At 55.6% G+C, this 16,276-nt stretch overlaps 1 protein-coding gene across 1 annotated transcript in view; it reads right to left on the bottom strand.

Moving 5' to 3' along the window:
- NINL (ninein like) overlaps positions 1–16,276 on the bottom strand; it is a 73,051-nt gene that overhangs the window by 7,912 nt on the left and 48,863 nt on the right. Inside the window, exons 14-19 of the mRNA XM_058679902.1 lie at positions 11,128–11,260; positions 9,253–9,359; positions 8,126–8,433; positions 5,791–6,921; positions 1,692–1,796; positions 821–890 (exon numbers count right to left, since the gene is read on the bottom strand). Of these exons, the coding sequence (XP_058535885.1) occupies positions 821–890; positions 1,692–1,796; positions 5,791–6,921; positions 8,126–8,433; positions 9,253–9,359; positions 11,128–11,260 (1,854 nt within the window). The remainder of the gene's footprint in view (positions 1–820; positions 891–1,691; positions 1,797–5,790; positions 6,922–8,125; positions 8,434–9,252; positions 9,360–11,127; positions 11,261–16,276) is intronic.

Here is a 16,276-nt window from a genome sequence, read left to right as displayed (position 1 = left end):
CTGGGAAAGCAGTGGTGTCTGGGCTTCTGCACCCATGTGGGAGACCCAGAGGCTCCTGGCTTTGGCCTGCCCCAGCTGGGGCCATGACAGCCATTCAGGGAGTGAGCCAGCAGACGGAAGATCTCCTCTCTCCGTAACTTTGCCTTTCCGACAGATGAATACATACAATCAGTCTAAAGGAAAAGAGTGCCCCTCACACTTGCATGGCGACACTGAATACAGGAATATGGGGTGAGGAAGTCACATTCCTTCTACCTTGCTTTATTTCTGTGAGCTGGGATTTTGGGGCTCGGCAGCTCTTGGGGTGTTTTTAGGTGTGTTCTCAGCAGTCTTAGCATGGTGGTTTTGTGAGCTTAATAAGGGAACCCTGAAATGGTTGTGACCAGGGTCTTTCACTTTGGGGATCAACTAAGTTGATTCTCTTATACGTGTCTTCAGTAAATAAGACAGCATGGAAATGATTACAACCCAGACAGTTGTAAGAGCAGAATGAGACAGAACCAGCAGCACCTTTCCCATGCTCCGCTGTGCTCGGGGGCTCAGCTGTGTGTGCGCACGCATGACATCATGTGTGTACCCATGGACGTCTGCATGCAAGCCACACACGTGCCATGACACTCAGGTACACAGATGACATCACACATGCACAAACGTGTGTACATGCCATGCATATGTGTCCTGTGCAGCTGTGCTTGCACATGACTGTGCAGTCACTGAGTCAGGCAGTGACCACGTATCCTCAGATGTATACACATACACACACACACACACACACACACACACACACACACGAGCCTTTTGCCACGCATCAGTACCTGACCTGTTTGCTCAGCTCCTCCACTGCAGCGCAGGCCTCCTCCTTGTCTCTCTTCAGAACTCCTATTTCTTTCCTATTGAAGAAGCACACCAGAGGTGAGTCCCCTTCAGACACCGGTCTTCTCTTGGTCACAGCTCTGATGGCCGTGATGAGGGCGAGCCCATCCTCAATCTCCAAAACGGAGAGTTGGCACTGCGACTCTGGCCACATTTGCAGACGGTCACGGTGCCACCCCCGTGTCGGCACAGACACGCAGTTCACACCTGCTGAGGTCGGTGATCTCAGGGGTCCCAGAGGCAGACCCGAGCCGAGAGTAATTCAACTCACAGGATTTGGGACTGCTGACATGCAGTTGTAGGGCATGCCCACGGGGCTCCAGGAAAACTCGACCAGTGAAGACCCTGTCTCCAGCAGCCAATGGCAAAGGGCATCCTGATGTATGGTCCTGGAGGTGGCCATGGTGGTGGCAGCCGGTGGGCCAGCTCCCGCAGCACATGTCCTCCCTCACTGCCTGACGGATGCACCCCTACAGCCCCCCTTCCGGCTCCGGGTCACTGATTAATAAGCCAGCACTGATCCACACAGAGAAATGCAGCTGATGTGGTTCTTGGGGTGCATTCGCTGGAGGGCGGCCAAGCGCCCCAGGCCTGTTCAGGAGGCCACAGGCCTCACCCAAGCCAGACTCCATGGTGCAGGCTGCTCTGTGCCTGCCCCTCCCAGGCTCACTCTCCTGAGGGCAGGCTGAGTGGAGAGCCGGCCTTGGCTGCTCTGCGCCTGCCCCGGCTGCTCTATGCCAGACCCAGCAGCTCTGCGCATGCCCCGGCTGCCCTGTGCCAGCCCCTCCCAGCTCACTCTTCTGGCAGCAGCTGCCCACCTGTATGCATCACTTGCGTTCTCGGCAGCTTCAAGCTCCTGCCGAACCCTTCCCAGCTCCTTCTTCAATAACACGTTTTCTTCAGACAGCCTCTGAAACTCGATTCTGTGTGGGAGAAAAAAAAACAGAAAACAGAGGGGTGAGCCCTGGAGGAAGTGCCCACTGGTTGCAGTCAGGGGTCCAGGCTCTCTGGCAGGAAGTGCTGGAACTGAGCAGTCCCCATGCCCCTGCTCTCGGAGGACACAGGACTCACACACTCTGCGTGTGCAGTCAGGCTGCGGCAGACAGACCTTGGTCTAGGCCATCAGCAATGCACTAGTGCCCTGGGCACACTGGAGTCCTTCACTTGGAGCCCACAGCTCCCTGACCAGGTGCATGCCCCAGTTCCAGCCCAGGGCTGTGTGTGAGGGACACTGTCCCCAGCAGGCAAGCTCCTGCACACAGCTCAGAGATGCATATTCTCCTCCAGTGCGCCCCTGCCCCGCACCCGACCGTCAAACCCGAGAGAAGCACGTGGGAAGCACTGGTCTATGTGTGGAGACCCTCGAGGCCAGGGGGACATCTCCTGTGAGGGGAGTTCCCCTCCTGTGGGACAGGTGGGAGCGTGAGCCCCGGGGTGCCATGTCTGCCCGCAGCACCACTCCAAGCACCACCGATCCTCAACTGATGAACAACTCACACACACACTGTCGCCAACTGGAAACTGACAGGAAATCAACTGGAAATCTCGCTGCTCTGGCAGTCAGGGAATGCTCTATGCTTCCCAAAAGGGTCATTCAGGACTAGAGTGCTACACAGAAAAAGTGGCCCAATGATACTGCTTTTCAAAGATTACCTATGTCAAACGCAGGGTTACAGAAAGTGAAGGAGAGAGAGAGAGAGAGAGAGAGAGAGAGAGAGAGAGAGAGAGAGAGAAACTCTTGCACCTACGGGTTCACTCCTTAAATGGTTACAGTGGTTAGGGCAGACCAACGAGTAGCAGGAAGCCAGGAGCTTCATCCAGTTTCTAGCGGATGCAAGGCCCCAAGTACTTGGGCCATCTTCCACTGCTTTCCCAGGCAGCAGGGAGCTGGACAGGAAGTGGAGCAGGCAAGACTCTAACCAGTGCCAATGGGGTACCAACACTGTGGGCAGTAGCCCAAGTTGCCACAGTGCTGGCTCCAAAGAGTTTTTAGAAGTTGAATGCTTTTAATCTCCTTGAAAGCCAGAATAGGGAGTGAGGAAAGAGAGAGAGAGAGAGAGAGAGAGAGAGAGACTGACTTCTTGAATGCTGTATAGCTGACGTTAGATCAGGCTGGAGCCAGGCACTGCATCCAAGTACCGACCATGACTGGGCACTTGAGCCTCCCAGGATACATTCGCAGGAAGCTGGATCAGAAGTAGAACAGCCTCGACACAAAGTGCCACTTGGCTGTGGGACCACTCTGCCCTAGTAGCAGCTGAAGCCGAGATGGCGATGGCGTCATGGGCCGTGGTCGACAGGAGCATTGCTTGGCATGTGGCTCTCCAAGAGCTTCTATCACAGCACTCTATCTGACAGCCAGGAGCTACAACTACCCAACTCCATCAACAGCAGAAGGAACAGCCCATGGTGCAGTCACACAGCCAGGAGCTACAACTACCCAACTCCATCAACAGCAGAAGGAACAACCCGTGGTGCAGTCACACAGCCAGGAGCTACGACTACCCAACTCCATCAACAGCAGAAGGAACAACCCATGGTGCAGTCACACAGCCAGGAGCTACAACTACCCAACTCCATCAACAGCAGAAGGAACAACCCATGGTGCAGTCACACAGCCGGGAGCTACAACTACCCAACACCGTCAACAGCAGAAGGAACAACCCACGGTGCAGCCGCACAGCTGCAAGCGAAGTCAGGCAACAATAGCTGGCATCAGGGAGCCCAGACTAAGGGCTGCCCCACAGATAGCACAAACCAGGCAAAACCGTGAGACCACAGCACGGCCTCTCCTTGCAATGCCCTCACTCACGTGTTGTAATCCATGCCACAGAACCCGACTGGTAGTCGTGTTCATTTTCCTTATGTCTGTAACCCTCTAAGCATAAATTAAACAGAACGAAAGCGGGGCCAGCACCATGGCGCAGCAGGTTAAACTTGCACCTGCACCTCAGCATCTTGCATGGGAACACTGATTCCAGGTCCAGCTGCTCCACTTCGGATTCTGTTCTCTGCTAATGTGCCTGGGAAGACAGCATGTGATGCCATGGTGACTTGGGGACCCTGCTACGCTTGTGGGAGACCAGGACAGAGCAGGTAGCTCCTGGTTTGGACCTGACCCAGACTTGGATGTGGTGGCCATTTGGGGATCTCTGTCTGTCTCTCACTCTGCCTTTTAGATAAATAAGTCCCAAGACATTTTTCAGACAAACATAAATTTGAAGAAATTCACTCCAGCACCATCTGCTAACAGCTAGGGTCAAAAGAAGGAACACGTTCCCTACAGGGAAGGTAGGCAAGGAGGGGAGCCGAGCCTGCTCGGGTGTGGGTTGAGAAGGACGTGGGATCAGTGCACGGAGCTCGCTGACAGTCTCCCGCTGGCTCCTGATCCTGGAGCATGAGCAGGAGGGCCAGGCCCTTTCTGCACAATGGCCTTGACTTCTTGACATGGTCAGACTCTAAACTCCCAGGACTCAGTCCTACCCTGACTCGGCAAGATACAGGGCGACTCAGCAGACACACAAAGAAAACGCAGTCTCTTAACAAAAGCCAGAAGCAGGGCACTTTCCTGAGGAGGCTGACCAAAGGGTCCAAGAAAAAGCAGCTCTTCCCAATATCAGATCCAAAGACACCACAAGGGAAGGGAACCCACAGACCAACAACCCTGACCACGTTGAGGCCAAACCCGAGCAAAGTTCATGTTTAAGGGGTACTTTCCACTCAGGATGACGGAAAGACCAGGCCAGCAGACGGTGGTCTCTGCACAGCACTGTGGACGCTCATGGTACCTATTCATACTTACAAGTGGCTGTGGGGATCAGTGTTCTACTCTGCATATTTCACTGTGGTTAGAAGACGTGACTGCCAACCCACAGCAGGAATGTGGGGACTGTCTTCCAGCTCAACAGATACGCAGAGGTGTGTTCATAAATGCGCAGCCTACCCCTGGCTGCATCAGGAGGCCAATGGCCCACAGGAAACCATGAAAACAGCTCGGGAGGTGAACATGTTACAGTCAGCTTCCCTGGGTTGCGGGAGGAGGTCACACTGTCCCTACAAACACCACACCGTGGCACTTGGCAGTAAAATATCCTAATGACTGCATGGTCCCCAAGGACTCAGCATACCAGCAGCAGCGTCTGCACTGAGAACCATGATGTCCTCTCGCCGGGAGGCCTGGATTCTTCACAGCCACTCCCTGGGCTCCCCTGTCATGACCAAGGCCAAAACCCTCATCATGGCCTTCAAGATCCTGTGAGGCTGACCCAAGTTCTGCACGGGACCGCACACATGGTGGTGCCATGGATCTAGAGGACCAGCTGCGAATCCTGGCCAAGGGACCACTAGCAAGCACTGGAACCAGGGCTGGATCCCGGGCCGGTGGGGGGAGGGAGGCAGGGGTCCAGATGCTGAGCCCGGGAGACTCCTTCAGGTGCTCTCAACAGCTGGCCCAGAAGGAACTCCTTGGGCTCCTACCCAAGGGACACGCTTCCCCCAGGGGCACTCAGCAGCTCCTCCTCACCCCAGCCCACTCAGTGGTGCCTACCCAGGGCCGGGCAGCATGGAGGCCCCTTCCAAACATGTCTGCCCCTATTGCTAACCTCCTCCTACACCAGGACAGGGGCCTGTCTGGCCGAGACAGCGCTGGGTTGCAGCCCTTTAAGCCCACCTTTCTCAAACCCAGCCAGAGGAGGGGAGGAGGGTTCCTTAGGCACCCAGGGTGAAGGTTGTGGCTCTAAATGTCAAGCCCTTGTTCCCAGACACCAGTGCCTGCCAAGCTGGGTGCCCAGGGACCGGGAGGCCAGAGCAGGGCTGGGCTCACAGTGCCCACACAGCCCTGCCAGTGGAACAGGCACTGGTGACCGACTCAAGCCGGAGGTTTCGTGTCAGACTGCTCAGTGTGCATGAAAAACAAACCTTTCAGCATCTCTAGAAGCCACTGCTGTCTCAAGTGCACAGACGATCCCTTCCAGCTGCACAAGTTTGGCTTGCACGTCACTCTTCTCTCTCTCTGGCGTGCCTTCGGCCTCTGTCTGTCCCAGCATGGCAAGCTGCTCCTGTCCATCTGGGAGCCCAGCGTGGGAGAAGGATGGCTCCCTCGTGGCTGCCCTCTTGGGAGGCTGGTGTGCAGGGTCCAGGGCCCCGTTGCTGTCCCTGGCCTGTCCGGGACACCCTCCTGGGGCTGCCTCTTCCAAAGCGGTTCTCATCCTCTCGACCTGACCGCTCAGCTGCGGCTCCGTCATCCGGGATGAAGCTGCTAAGTCATTGGCCTCTGCTCCTGGGCAGGGTGGCTCCAGGCCTGCAGGCCCGCTCAGGCTCTCTGGGGCCCTGTCAGGAGGCACTGGGTCCTCCAGGTTGCCTCGCTTGTCCATCGCACATGACTGCACGCATGACGCCCCATCCGGGGGAACAGAAGCCCCTTCCTTGGCATTGAGCAGCCCACCTTGGTTCTCACTGTAGCCGATGCTCTCTGAGGGCCCTCTGGATGCCAGGATGGGGGCTGCAGCTGGACTCTGTACAGTGTCCGCACAGCAAGAGTGGCCAGGCCCTTCTCCTGCGGGCTCCTCTGTCTCTCCATCAGCGCCCAGTTCCGGCTGAGCAGGCGGCCGCTCCACACCACCCAGACACGGGGCTGCAGGGCTAGGTGCACCCTCCTGTTCTCGCCCTGCTGCCGACAGCCTCCCCTGCAGCAGGGCCTGTAGTGCCTCCACCTGGCGGGTGAGCTGTTGCACTTGCTGCCTGTAGGTGAGCTCCAACTTCTCCTTTTCAAGGGCAAATGCCTTGCAGATCTGCGCCTGCTCTTCGCTCGTCGTCTCCCGCAGCTTCAGCTGCTGCTTGTGGCAGCGTGTGCGGATCTCCTGCTCCCTGCCTTCCTGCTGCTCCCTCTGCAGCTCCAGCTGTGTCGTCAGGGCCTGCACCTGCAGCTCGTGCGCCTGCAGCAGCTGCGCCCTCTCACGCCGCTGCTGCAGGGCCAGGTTCTCACAGTGCGCAGCATGCTCCGCCTCTAGCCACGACAGCTTCTGGCTCAGCTCCAGCTCTGCCTCCTTCCTGAGGAACAAGGTGGCACCCATCACAGGCTCTGCCAGCTTGGAGCCTCAGACCCTTCCTCTTGGGGTGCAGGCCTCCCTGGTTCGTTCTCCCCTCAACCCCGGCTGCCGTGTTTTCATCCCACTTCACTTGTTCCTTCCAGAGCCTCAGTCCCCACACCCTGCAACTGGGGACCTACCTCCAGGGTTCCTATAAACACAAGGTACCCTAGCAAGACACTTGCCCTAGGTAACTGCGTCAATGTAAGGGAGTTACAATCGCCAGGAGTTAAAATCCAGGCCTTGAGTTGCACTGGCCACATTCAAGGTGCTCGAAAGCGGAGATTGGCTGGCAGAGCGGAGCCAGACGCAGGATACGCCCATCACTGCAGAGAGCCTAAGGATGAAACAGCAGGCTCACCCACAGCCCCAACTGCTCTTAAAAACCCTAGATGCTGCTGGGTGGGGGGCCCCGGAGAGTCACGTCAGGGCTGGGCAGGAGCCCCACGCTCAGGTGCTGTCTGCTGTGGCCAGGGCAGGTGGGATGGGGCTGGAGGGGCTGCTCCTCCATGCAGAGGGGTGACTGCGAGCCCAGCTGGATTCAGCAAGAAGCCTATGCCTTAGGGCCCGGGGTGGTCTGCTGGGGAGTGAGCAAGTGGCTCAGCATGCACATGAACCCGGAGATGTGGGTCCCTGTTGGGTCTGGTGGGGTTTAGCCCCTTATTGCATGCCCTGGGGATTAAGAGAAAAATAAGACAAACATATGGTTTAACAGTGACCTTGGGCCCAGGCCCTGGGGCTAGGCCTAACTCCCTGTTTCCAGGGAGGGGAGGAAGGCTGCCATGTCACCTGCCTTGCAGCTCCGCTGCCGAGCGTGGCCAGGGGAGACATAGGAGGCTCTGCAGGGTCCCGGAGGGGCTTGTCCTTTTCTGAAACTGCCCTCAGCCTGGCCCAGCCCATGTGAGAACTGAACCATGGCTGGAATCTCTTTCTCTCTGTAACCCTTTCAAATAAATACTCTTTAAAAAAAAAAAAATCCTGGTTGCAAACTGCTTAATGGGACACACTGTATTTAGCGATTCATTTAAAGTTAAAGCAGAAATGCCTATACAATGAGCTGTAATTTCCACACCCATCCATCTGCCCAGACAGAAACCACCCTGTCAGTAGGTCCTGCAACCTCAGGGACGTCACCCAAGCCTGATTTCTTGGCAAGAAGCCCAGACCTCATCTGCTGCAGCTGGTCCTGGTGCCGAAGGCGCAGCTCCTCCTCCAGGCGCAGGGCCAGGCCCGAGAGTGCCTGGGCGCAGCACGGCCCCAGCCCCGCCTGCGTGGGCTCAGGGGTGCGGGCCACGTCCCGCAGCTGCTCCTGCAGGCCCTGGATGACCTCCTGCGCCTTGGCCTGCAGCGCCTCCAGGTCCGCCCTCTGTTCCTCCAACGCGCTGATCTCCTGCTGGTGCGCCAGCTCCACCTCTTTCCTCTCCTTCTCGAAGTTCCTCTTCATGGTCTCCACTTCCCTCTCATAGTAGTTGACCTAAAATGACAATCACAAGCAACGCTAATCAGAGGGACCTAAAAACACAATGCAGCTAAACTACAAGCACAATGCTGAGCTGACAGATGCGATGGCTCAACAGGGGCCAGGGTCTGCAGGAGGGGACAGTGTTGTGAACAAAGCATCATGATGGCCTGGTATGACCAAGATGTCACGTGACATCCTGGGATGTATGTTCAGATGTAGAACGGAAGGCAGACAGCAGGACAACTATGGAGAGCTAGGGAAGCAGGGCGTTTGCAAGTCCAGTGGGTTGGCTCTCAGCATGCCGCAGTCCCTGATAGAAGGAATACTATGTGGCCACAGGCAGGCAGGGCTCTTCTGCAACCTTCTGGTTGTCTCACCCAGGGAGCCCAACAAAGTGGCACAGGGCAGGAGATGCTCCCGCCCTGCTGTCACTCAGAAGGGGATATGTGCAGGCTGTGGATAGCAGCCCTTAGGAGCCACCAGAGGCTACAGAGTATGGGATCAGCCGGGGCAGCCTGACCATGAAACCACGGAGTTCCTACGAGGGCAAACGCCAAGTCCCTCTGGCTCAGAGCAAAGCCGGTGATGACTCCCCTTGGCCAGAGAGCAGAGTGCTGCCCAGGATGCCCAGCCCTGAGCGTGTGCCCAAGTCACACTTGGAGAGCAGCATCTCCCGCTCCATCATGAGTCACACCCTTGTGCCACCTCCTTCCGAGAAGGCCGTGACAGACATCAAACTCCGGTCCCCACAGGCTTGGTGTGTGGCACAGGTGGGATGGACACGGGGGTGGGGGGGACACAGGTGGAGCTGCGGGGCCCTCAGCCTGTCACCTTGGTCTCCAGCTGGATGCTGAGGTCCTGGTAGTGCTCCTTCACCTGCTCCATCATGATCTCCGTTTCTATACTCATTGGAGTGGACTCGCCCACAAACAGGATGCCTGCAGACAGAAGCACACTGCTGCTGTACGTCTCAGCCATGGTGCTGCAGGGGCCCTTCCCAGCCTGACGCTGGGCAACACAGGTCCCACCCCACATCCTCTCACCGCCCCACTAACACAGCATGACCTCCCAGGTGCACTGCTCCTTCCCAGCCTGATGCTGAGCAGCACAGGTCCCACCCCATGGTCCTCTCACCGCCCCACCAACACAGCATGACCTCCCAGGCGCACTGCCTGCAGGCTGAGTACTCTGTTGGCCGAGGGGGTTACTCCATGTTCCCTAGACATCAGTGCCTCAAGACCTGGCCAGAACACAGAAGACTCAGACACAATGAGACAATTCTCCACGGGGTGGCAATGTCACAAACGGGGGTGGGGGAGCGCAGATAGCCTGCCAGAAACACACTTCCCGGCAGTGAACAAGTTTATGGTGAGGTCTCGGTCTCAGGACCCCTGTGTATTTGGGTCTTCCCTTCTGTCGGCATTACACCCTACAAATGAGGCAGAACTGCAGAAGTATGTCTAGAAGTTGCTGACAGACAGGAAAGAGAAGTGACCCATCAGACAACTGCACCTGCCATGCAAGGTAACTCACTGGCACGAGGCCTGCAGGCCCACAGCACCCGAAATGTACCTGAACCTGAACCCTAACCCTGCAGGCCCACAGCACCCTAAATGTGCCCAAACCTGAACCCTACCCCACCCTGACTCTTCCCTGTGGCTGGACCACATGCCTGGCCACACACAACATTTCTCTGGGGATTTCAAAGTGACCCACAGGCTGGCTGAGCCCCAACATCTTGTGGCCTCCTCGCCCAACTAAGCAACATCATCAAAAACTGAACTAAGATGGACTTTCTCACAGTTGGTATACAGTACGCACCTTTAGCTAAACAAGTGGTCTTTAACACACAAGAAGATGTAATTCTGTCTGTGGCCTCCCTGGCGTGGGACCCAATCAAGACAATGCTTGGTCCTTCCTTGTGGTCCCAGCAAGTCTCCTGGCCAGTGGGCCTGTGGGATTTAGGAGCTGCCCGATTCCAGCAAAGGAACCAGCAGATCAGGTGGGGCTCCCCTCAGGCTCCCAGAAAGTTAGTGACACAAGCAGAAATGCCCTCTGGTTTCTCTGTAAGGATTTCTGTTGGGTCCCCAAGGGCCGTCCCTGCAGGAGAGCCAAGGACCTCACACGTGCCTGTGGCAGTGAGCAGAGAGCATGCAGCCCCCAGCATGTGGGGTCCCCAAAAGGGCTGGCTGTGACATCTGGATGTGTTCTGATTTCTAGAAGGATCTGAGAGCACTTCAGCAGGCAACCTGTGGCCTCTGGGCATCTGAGCTGGTCCCAACCCCATGGGTAATGGCATTGGAGGCTGATACCCTGCTCCCTACATGCAGGCAGGCCAGCCCCCTTCTTCTTGTGGGGCGTGGGGTGGGCCTGCCTTTGGTTCCCTTTCTTCCTGGCTCTTCAGGTGACTGCTCCTGTGCCTGGTCAGGTGACTGTCCCTGTGCCTAGTCAGGCTGCTGGATCTTCCTTGGAAACACCCCTGTGGGGGGATGGTCCTCCCTTGAGGTGCTGGTGCCCAGGTCAGCACTTCTACCCTATCAGTAAGATCCTCCAGTCTCTGGGCCCCAGAGAGGCCTCAGGGCTACCCTTGCTGAGGCTCACACCCATCCCTTCCCAGTGCCAGGCCGAACCTGCTGGGCCCCAGGCAGGCCTCAGGGTTGCCCCCACTGAGGCTCACACCCATCCCTTCCCAGTGCCAGCCCGTACCTGCTGGGCCACGACCAGGGAGCCGCCGTCGGTGTCCGCTAGGGCCCTGGGCAGAGCTGTGCTGACTCTCAGGCAGCCGTGCCCGCAGGCCTTCCAGCTCAGCCTGCAGCTCGTCATTACGGTCCTGCAGGTCCTGTGGGGGTAGGAGTGTCCCAGTGAGGACAGGGGGAGCCCAGAAGGGCACCCACTGTGGGCAATGCACTGTGAGAAGTCCCCAGCTATGTGGTGAGCTAATAAAAATGGGTCATTTCTTGACTTCCCATGTCCTACATCATATCCCATTACTGGATATAAGGGATAGACGTTAAAAACATTAAGGAGAGTTGCAGAAAACACAGGGCATTGTGGAGACCAGCACTGCAGTTAATCCATTAAGCCACCATCTGCAACGCCAACATTCCATAAGGGCACTGGTTGGAGTCCCGGTTGCTGCACTTATAAATACATGGCTTCTCACTTATGGAAATAGATAGTGATGGAGTACTGGGGTCTACCATATCCAGATGTGGGGGTACAGTGCAACACGCATCCCTGCTTCCGAACAAAAGATGGATTCCCAACGAAACTGTTGGAAATGTGTGGACAATGGGACGCCAGACTGTCTGACACTGTGCCAGCAATGTCGGGGCACACTTAAATAAGAGACTGACAGAATTATGACTCCTTATGAAGGACTACACTATTGTAGCAACATGGGGAAAATCTGTCGGGGGTGGGAGTTTTTGGGGGGAACCCCAAACAACATAAAATTAAAAAAATATATAAATATTTGTTTTCTCTTTCTTTTGTTTTACAGTTTTGTAGGTCTAGATGTCTGCTCCTTTCCCTCCTTCTACTCCCTTCCCACTGTCCCCTGTATTTTATATTAATCCAGTCCTTCGGTTGCTGTCCATCTGATCCAGTTCCCGGCTAAGGCACCCAGGAGAGCAGCAGCAGAGACCCAGGTTGTAGGACACGTGGCAGACCCAGATGAAGCTCCTGGCTTTAGCTTGGTCCAGCCCTGGCTGCTGCAGCCATCCGAGGGAATGAGCTAGTAGATGCAAGATCTCTCTCTCTCTCCCTTTCTCTGTAACTCTGCCTTTCTAATAAAAATAAATCTTGAGAGAAAGAAAAAGAAAAGTGTAATGACGTTGCAGCATGCATGAGGCTGCGTGTCCTGGCTTCTTTCCACTGAACGTGCCAAGACCCGAGTCATTTCCTGTACCCTGGCGGATGCACATGCTGCAGATCCAATGCCACAGAGTGAGTCAGGAAGGGTGGGTGCAGGGCCTGCAGCAGGATTGGGAGCCCCAAGAGGAGCAGGACCTGGCTGAGAGACAGCCTGCAGCCCTGGGGAACAGGGCAGGACTCACAGTGGGGTCCCTCTGGTGGCTAACTGGCCCTGACCGTCACATCCATCACAGCCAGCGCTGGCTCTGCCCTGCTGAGCTCCTGATGTACATTTGGTTTCTGTCAAATGTGCTACATACACACAAGACACGCTGGATTTCAAGGACTTCCTGTAAGACAGGGACCCAAAGCTCCCCAGCCGCTTGTTTAGGTGTTGAAATGATAACACTTTGCAAATATTGGAGTAAAATAAAACACATCCTTAGATTGAACATCAGCAATTTTTTTCTGACATCTTTGAATGTGTTAACTAGAAAACTTGAAGGTATGTGTGTGACTCACATTGACCTGTTCCTGGCAGTGCCAGTGCAGAAGGCACCGTCTGCAGTACCACTGTGCCCAGCATCCTGCCCCTTCAGGGTCGCTGTGCTGCCCTGAATGGGTGCTGAGAGCACACAGAAATCCCCTAACTCGGTGGTGCCAGAAAAACAGGATGTGCAGGGAGGTGGGGGCTTATGACAGAGTGGCACGTGCCATCCTGGGCACCTGTGGGCACCTGTACTGCGCATCATTGGGTGCAAGGGGTGAGGGTGCCGCAGGCGACTGTGGGATGCTACAAGGGGACTTCAAAGAGTTTGTGGAAAAACAGAATAAAAGTTCATTGTCATGCAAAAAAAAAAAAAAAGCACTTCACAACCCTGGCAGTCTCCACAAGGAGCAGCTCCCATGGAGTTTTTGAGCCCCCTGCACAGTGCCAGCTGGAAGAAGGGCTGTGTAAGTCAGCGCCGCAGCAGCCATAGCCCACAGCACTGAAGGGCTGAGGCCTCGGAACCCAGCACGGCTCTTCTGCCTTCTGGCGCTGGGGGAAGCTCCGGAAGCCGGGCTGGGAGCGGGATTTCAGCAGCAGCCCAGGAAGGCGTTCTGACAGCAGGAAGGCTGGGCTGGCAAGGCTGCTTGGGGAAATGCCAGGCTCATTAAGCATAGCAAGAAGGGGCTAAAGAACTGCCCGGAAGATGGGTAGTAGCAGCCTGTTCCTCTTCAGGTTGGTGTGGAAGGGCAGGGGGAACACACAACATAGGGCTTCCGAGCAAGGACACAGAGGACTGACCCCTAAGGTGGATCTGTGCCCCAAGAAAACGGACACTGACCACTGAGAGGTGCCATTAAAGGTGAAATGATAGTGTAGCTGGAAGGCACTCAGCACAAACGAACCCTGAGAGACCACTTGGAGACACACGGTGTGCCCAGTGGGGAGGGTTGGGTTTATCGCCTCTGCGCTCAGGAGCTGCCTTCAGGTGGGAGAGCAGTGACCAGGCCCCTAACCGCCCCCCTGGGAGCAGTAAGCAGGCAGAGCACCCATTCCCTCATGTTTGGAACAGGGAACCAACACATGTGGCAGAAATGGCAGGTGCCGGGACAACTGGGAGCCAAGCGTGTGAGCCAAGCATAAGGTGAGCCTGGGGCACCTTGCTGGGCCAAAGAATATGAAACCATTCAACCAAAGCAAAAACAGAAAGCAATGGTGGTGTGTCACCAGAACAGGCAGCCAGCTGGGGGTGAAAGAATATTAAGCCTGGCAATGTTTTACAAATCACTAGTGTGTGTGTGTGTGTGTGTGTGTGTGTAGGATTTGGAATCAGGGCTTTGTACCAGTAATAAACAGACGACAGAGGAAACTCCCCCATGGTACTGTATAAAGTCAGCATCGCTGACAAATGCTGGAAAATTATCCACAACTATCATGATAAAGACTGAATCAAGCAAGAAACAGCCATTGATGTTAAATCCAGGAAAAACCTTGATGAAGAGCAGCACACCTGTTCGGTCTCAGAGCATCTTCCTGTGGGCTGCTTACCAGTTGCCAAGAGAGAATGGCGGGGAATCAGAGACCACTTCTAGCAGATGGTCAGAGTTCACATCCCCAGCGGCGAGCATCACCCACACAGGGTGCCGCTGAGACAACAGAGATGGCCAATGCAAGCAGGTCAGGGCCCTGACCCGAGCCAGCACCCCACGAACCTGCTACAGAATGCTCAGGTGAAACCTAGGGTTTGACAAGCATCGTATGACATCCCCAAACCCCCGCAGGAGCAGCGCCTGCATAGCGTAGGGCCTATTCACAGGGCATGCCCAGGTAAGGATGGGTCAAGGGTCCTGATGCGTGTGCCTGGCCCTCAGATGCGTTACAGAGACTTCCGTGGAACCCTTCATGTCCTCACAGACAAAGCAAACCTAGCTGAGAAAGCAGATGGTGAAAAAATGTGAGCAACAGGTGAATCTATGCAGAGGACAGACAGGCGTTCCGGTACTACCCTCACGTCTGCGTCTCTATTTTTTAAAAAGATTCATTTATTTTTATCGGAATCAAAATATATACAGATATAGAGAGAGGAAAAGACAGAGAGAAGATCTTCTGTCTGCTGATTCGCTCCCCAAGTGGCTACAACGGCTGGAACTGAGCTGATCTGAAGCCAGGATCCAGGAACTTCTTCCAGGTCTCCCATGTGGGTGCAGGGCCCCAAGGCTTTGGGCCGTCCTCGACTGCTTTCCCAGGCCGCAAGCAGGGGACTGGATGGGAAGTGGAGCAGCCGGGATTAGAACCGGCATCCATAAGGGATCCCGGCGCGTTCAAGTTGAGGACTTTAGCCGCTAGGCCACTGCGCTGGGCCCGAAGCCATTTTTAAATGAAAGGTTTCTGAGACATGCATTTAAACCACCTAAGTTATCTCACAGCTGCAGGACTTTATAAGAATGCTGAGGTTTCAAAAAGGAAGATCTGGAGTCCAAAGTGAGGCCTGGCCTGGCAGCCTCGTGGCTAAAGTCCTTGCCTTGCATGCGCCGGGATCTCATGTGGGCGCCAGTTCTTATTCCAGCTGCTCCTCTTCTCATCCAGCTCCCTGCCTATGGCCTGGGAAAGCAGAAGAGCTGGGACCCTGCACCTGCATGGGAAACCCAGAAGAAGCTCCTGGCTTCAGATGGGTTCAACTCCAGCCGTTGCAGCCATTTGGGGAGTGAACCAGTGGATGGAAGATCTTTTTGTCTCTCCTCTGTAAATCTCTCAAAAAATGAATGGATAATAATAATAATGAAAAGGAGTCTAAAGTCAAACAAAAAAAAATCTCGCAGTAAGGGAACTTTCTAACTGATGGGTAACTCCAGGCTCTGAGTCTATCCCACAGTCTCCAGGCAGCAGAGGACCCAGCAGGAGATTGTGGCCCTGGCAGAGAGCTGGCCGGTGAGATCCAGGACACCCAGCCCCAACTCTGCTCCACCCCAGTCCACTCCAAAGAGTGGAGCTCGGCTGGCCACACAGGATCTTCAGAGGCAAATGTGGCGGTGCAGGGTGGAGTGATGCAGCCCCCAAGATTACACAGGAAGTCACAAGCCGGTCGCACCCAAGACGTGCTGGGCTCACCGGGGCCTTCTGTGCTACGACAGTCATGTGCAGCCCTAGGAGGGGAACTGGTGGCAAACCATCAGCGACAGGCAATGCTGTTACCCGTTGACCTGGTCATCAGAGACTGTGAAGGTCAGTACCAGCCTGGGAGGAAAGCCATCCTCCCCCCCTCCTCCTGCCTGCACAACTTTCAAACCATGAAGACTGCTTTATAAATAACTAGTGCTGTGCCTAAGACCATGGCAACAACCGCACTCAAGCAGAGGTTCTCAGGCTGAGGTGCCAGACCCTACAGGAGAGGCCGGCAAATCTGCAGGAGAAATAAATGAATGAAGAGTGACCTCGAAGGCCATCCTCCAAGTGTTCTCTTGGACAGGGTTTCGTGTGGCTGCAGCACCGAGCAACGTGACCTAGGTAGGATTC

This window comes from Ochotona princeps, chromosome 22, assembly GCF_030435755.1.
Source record: "Ochotona princeps isolate mOchPri1 chromosome 22, mOchPri1.hap1, whole genome shotgun sequence".
NCBI classification, from domain to species: domain Eukaryota; kingdom Metazoa; phylum Chordata; class Mammalia; order Lagomorpha; family Ochotonidae; genus Ochotona; species Ochotona princeps.
This window is presented reverse-complemented; position numbering and strand designations above follow the sequence as displayed.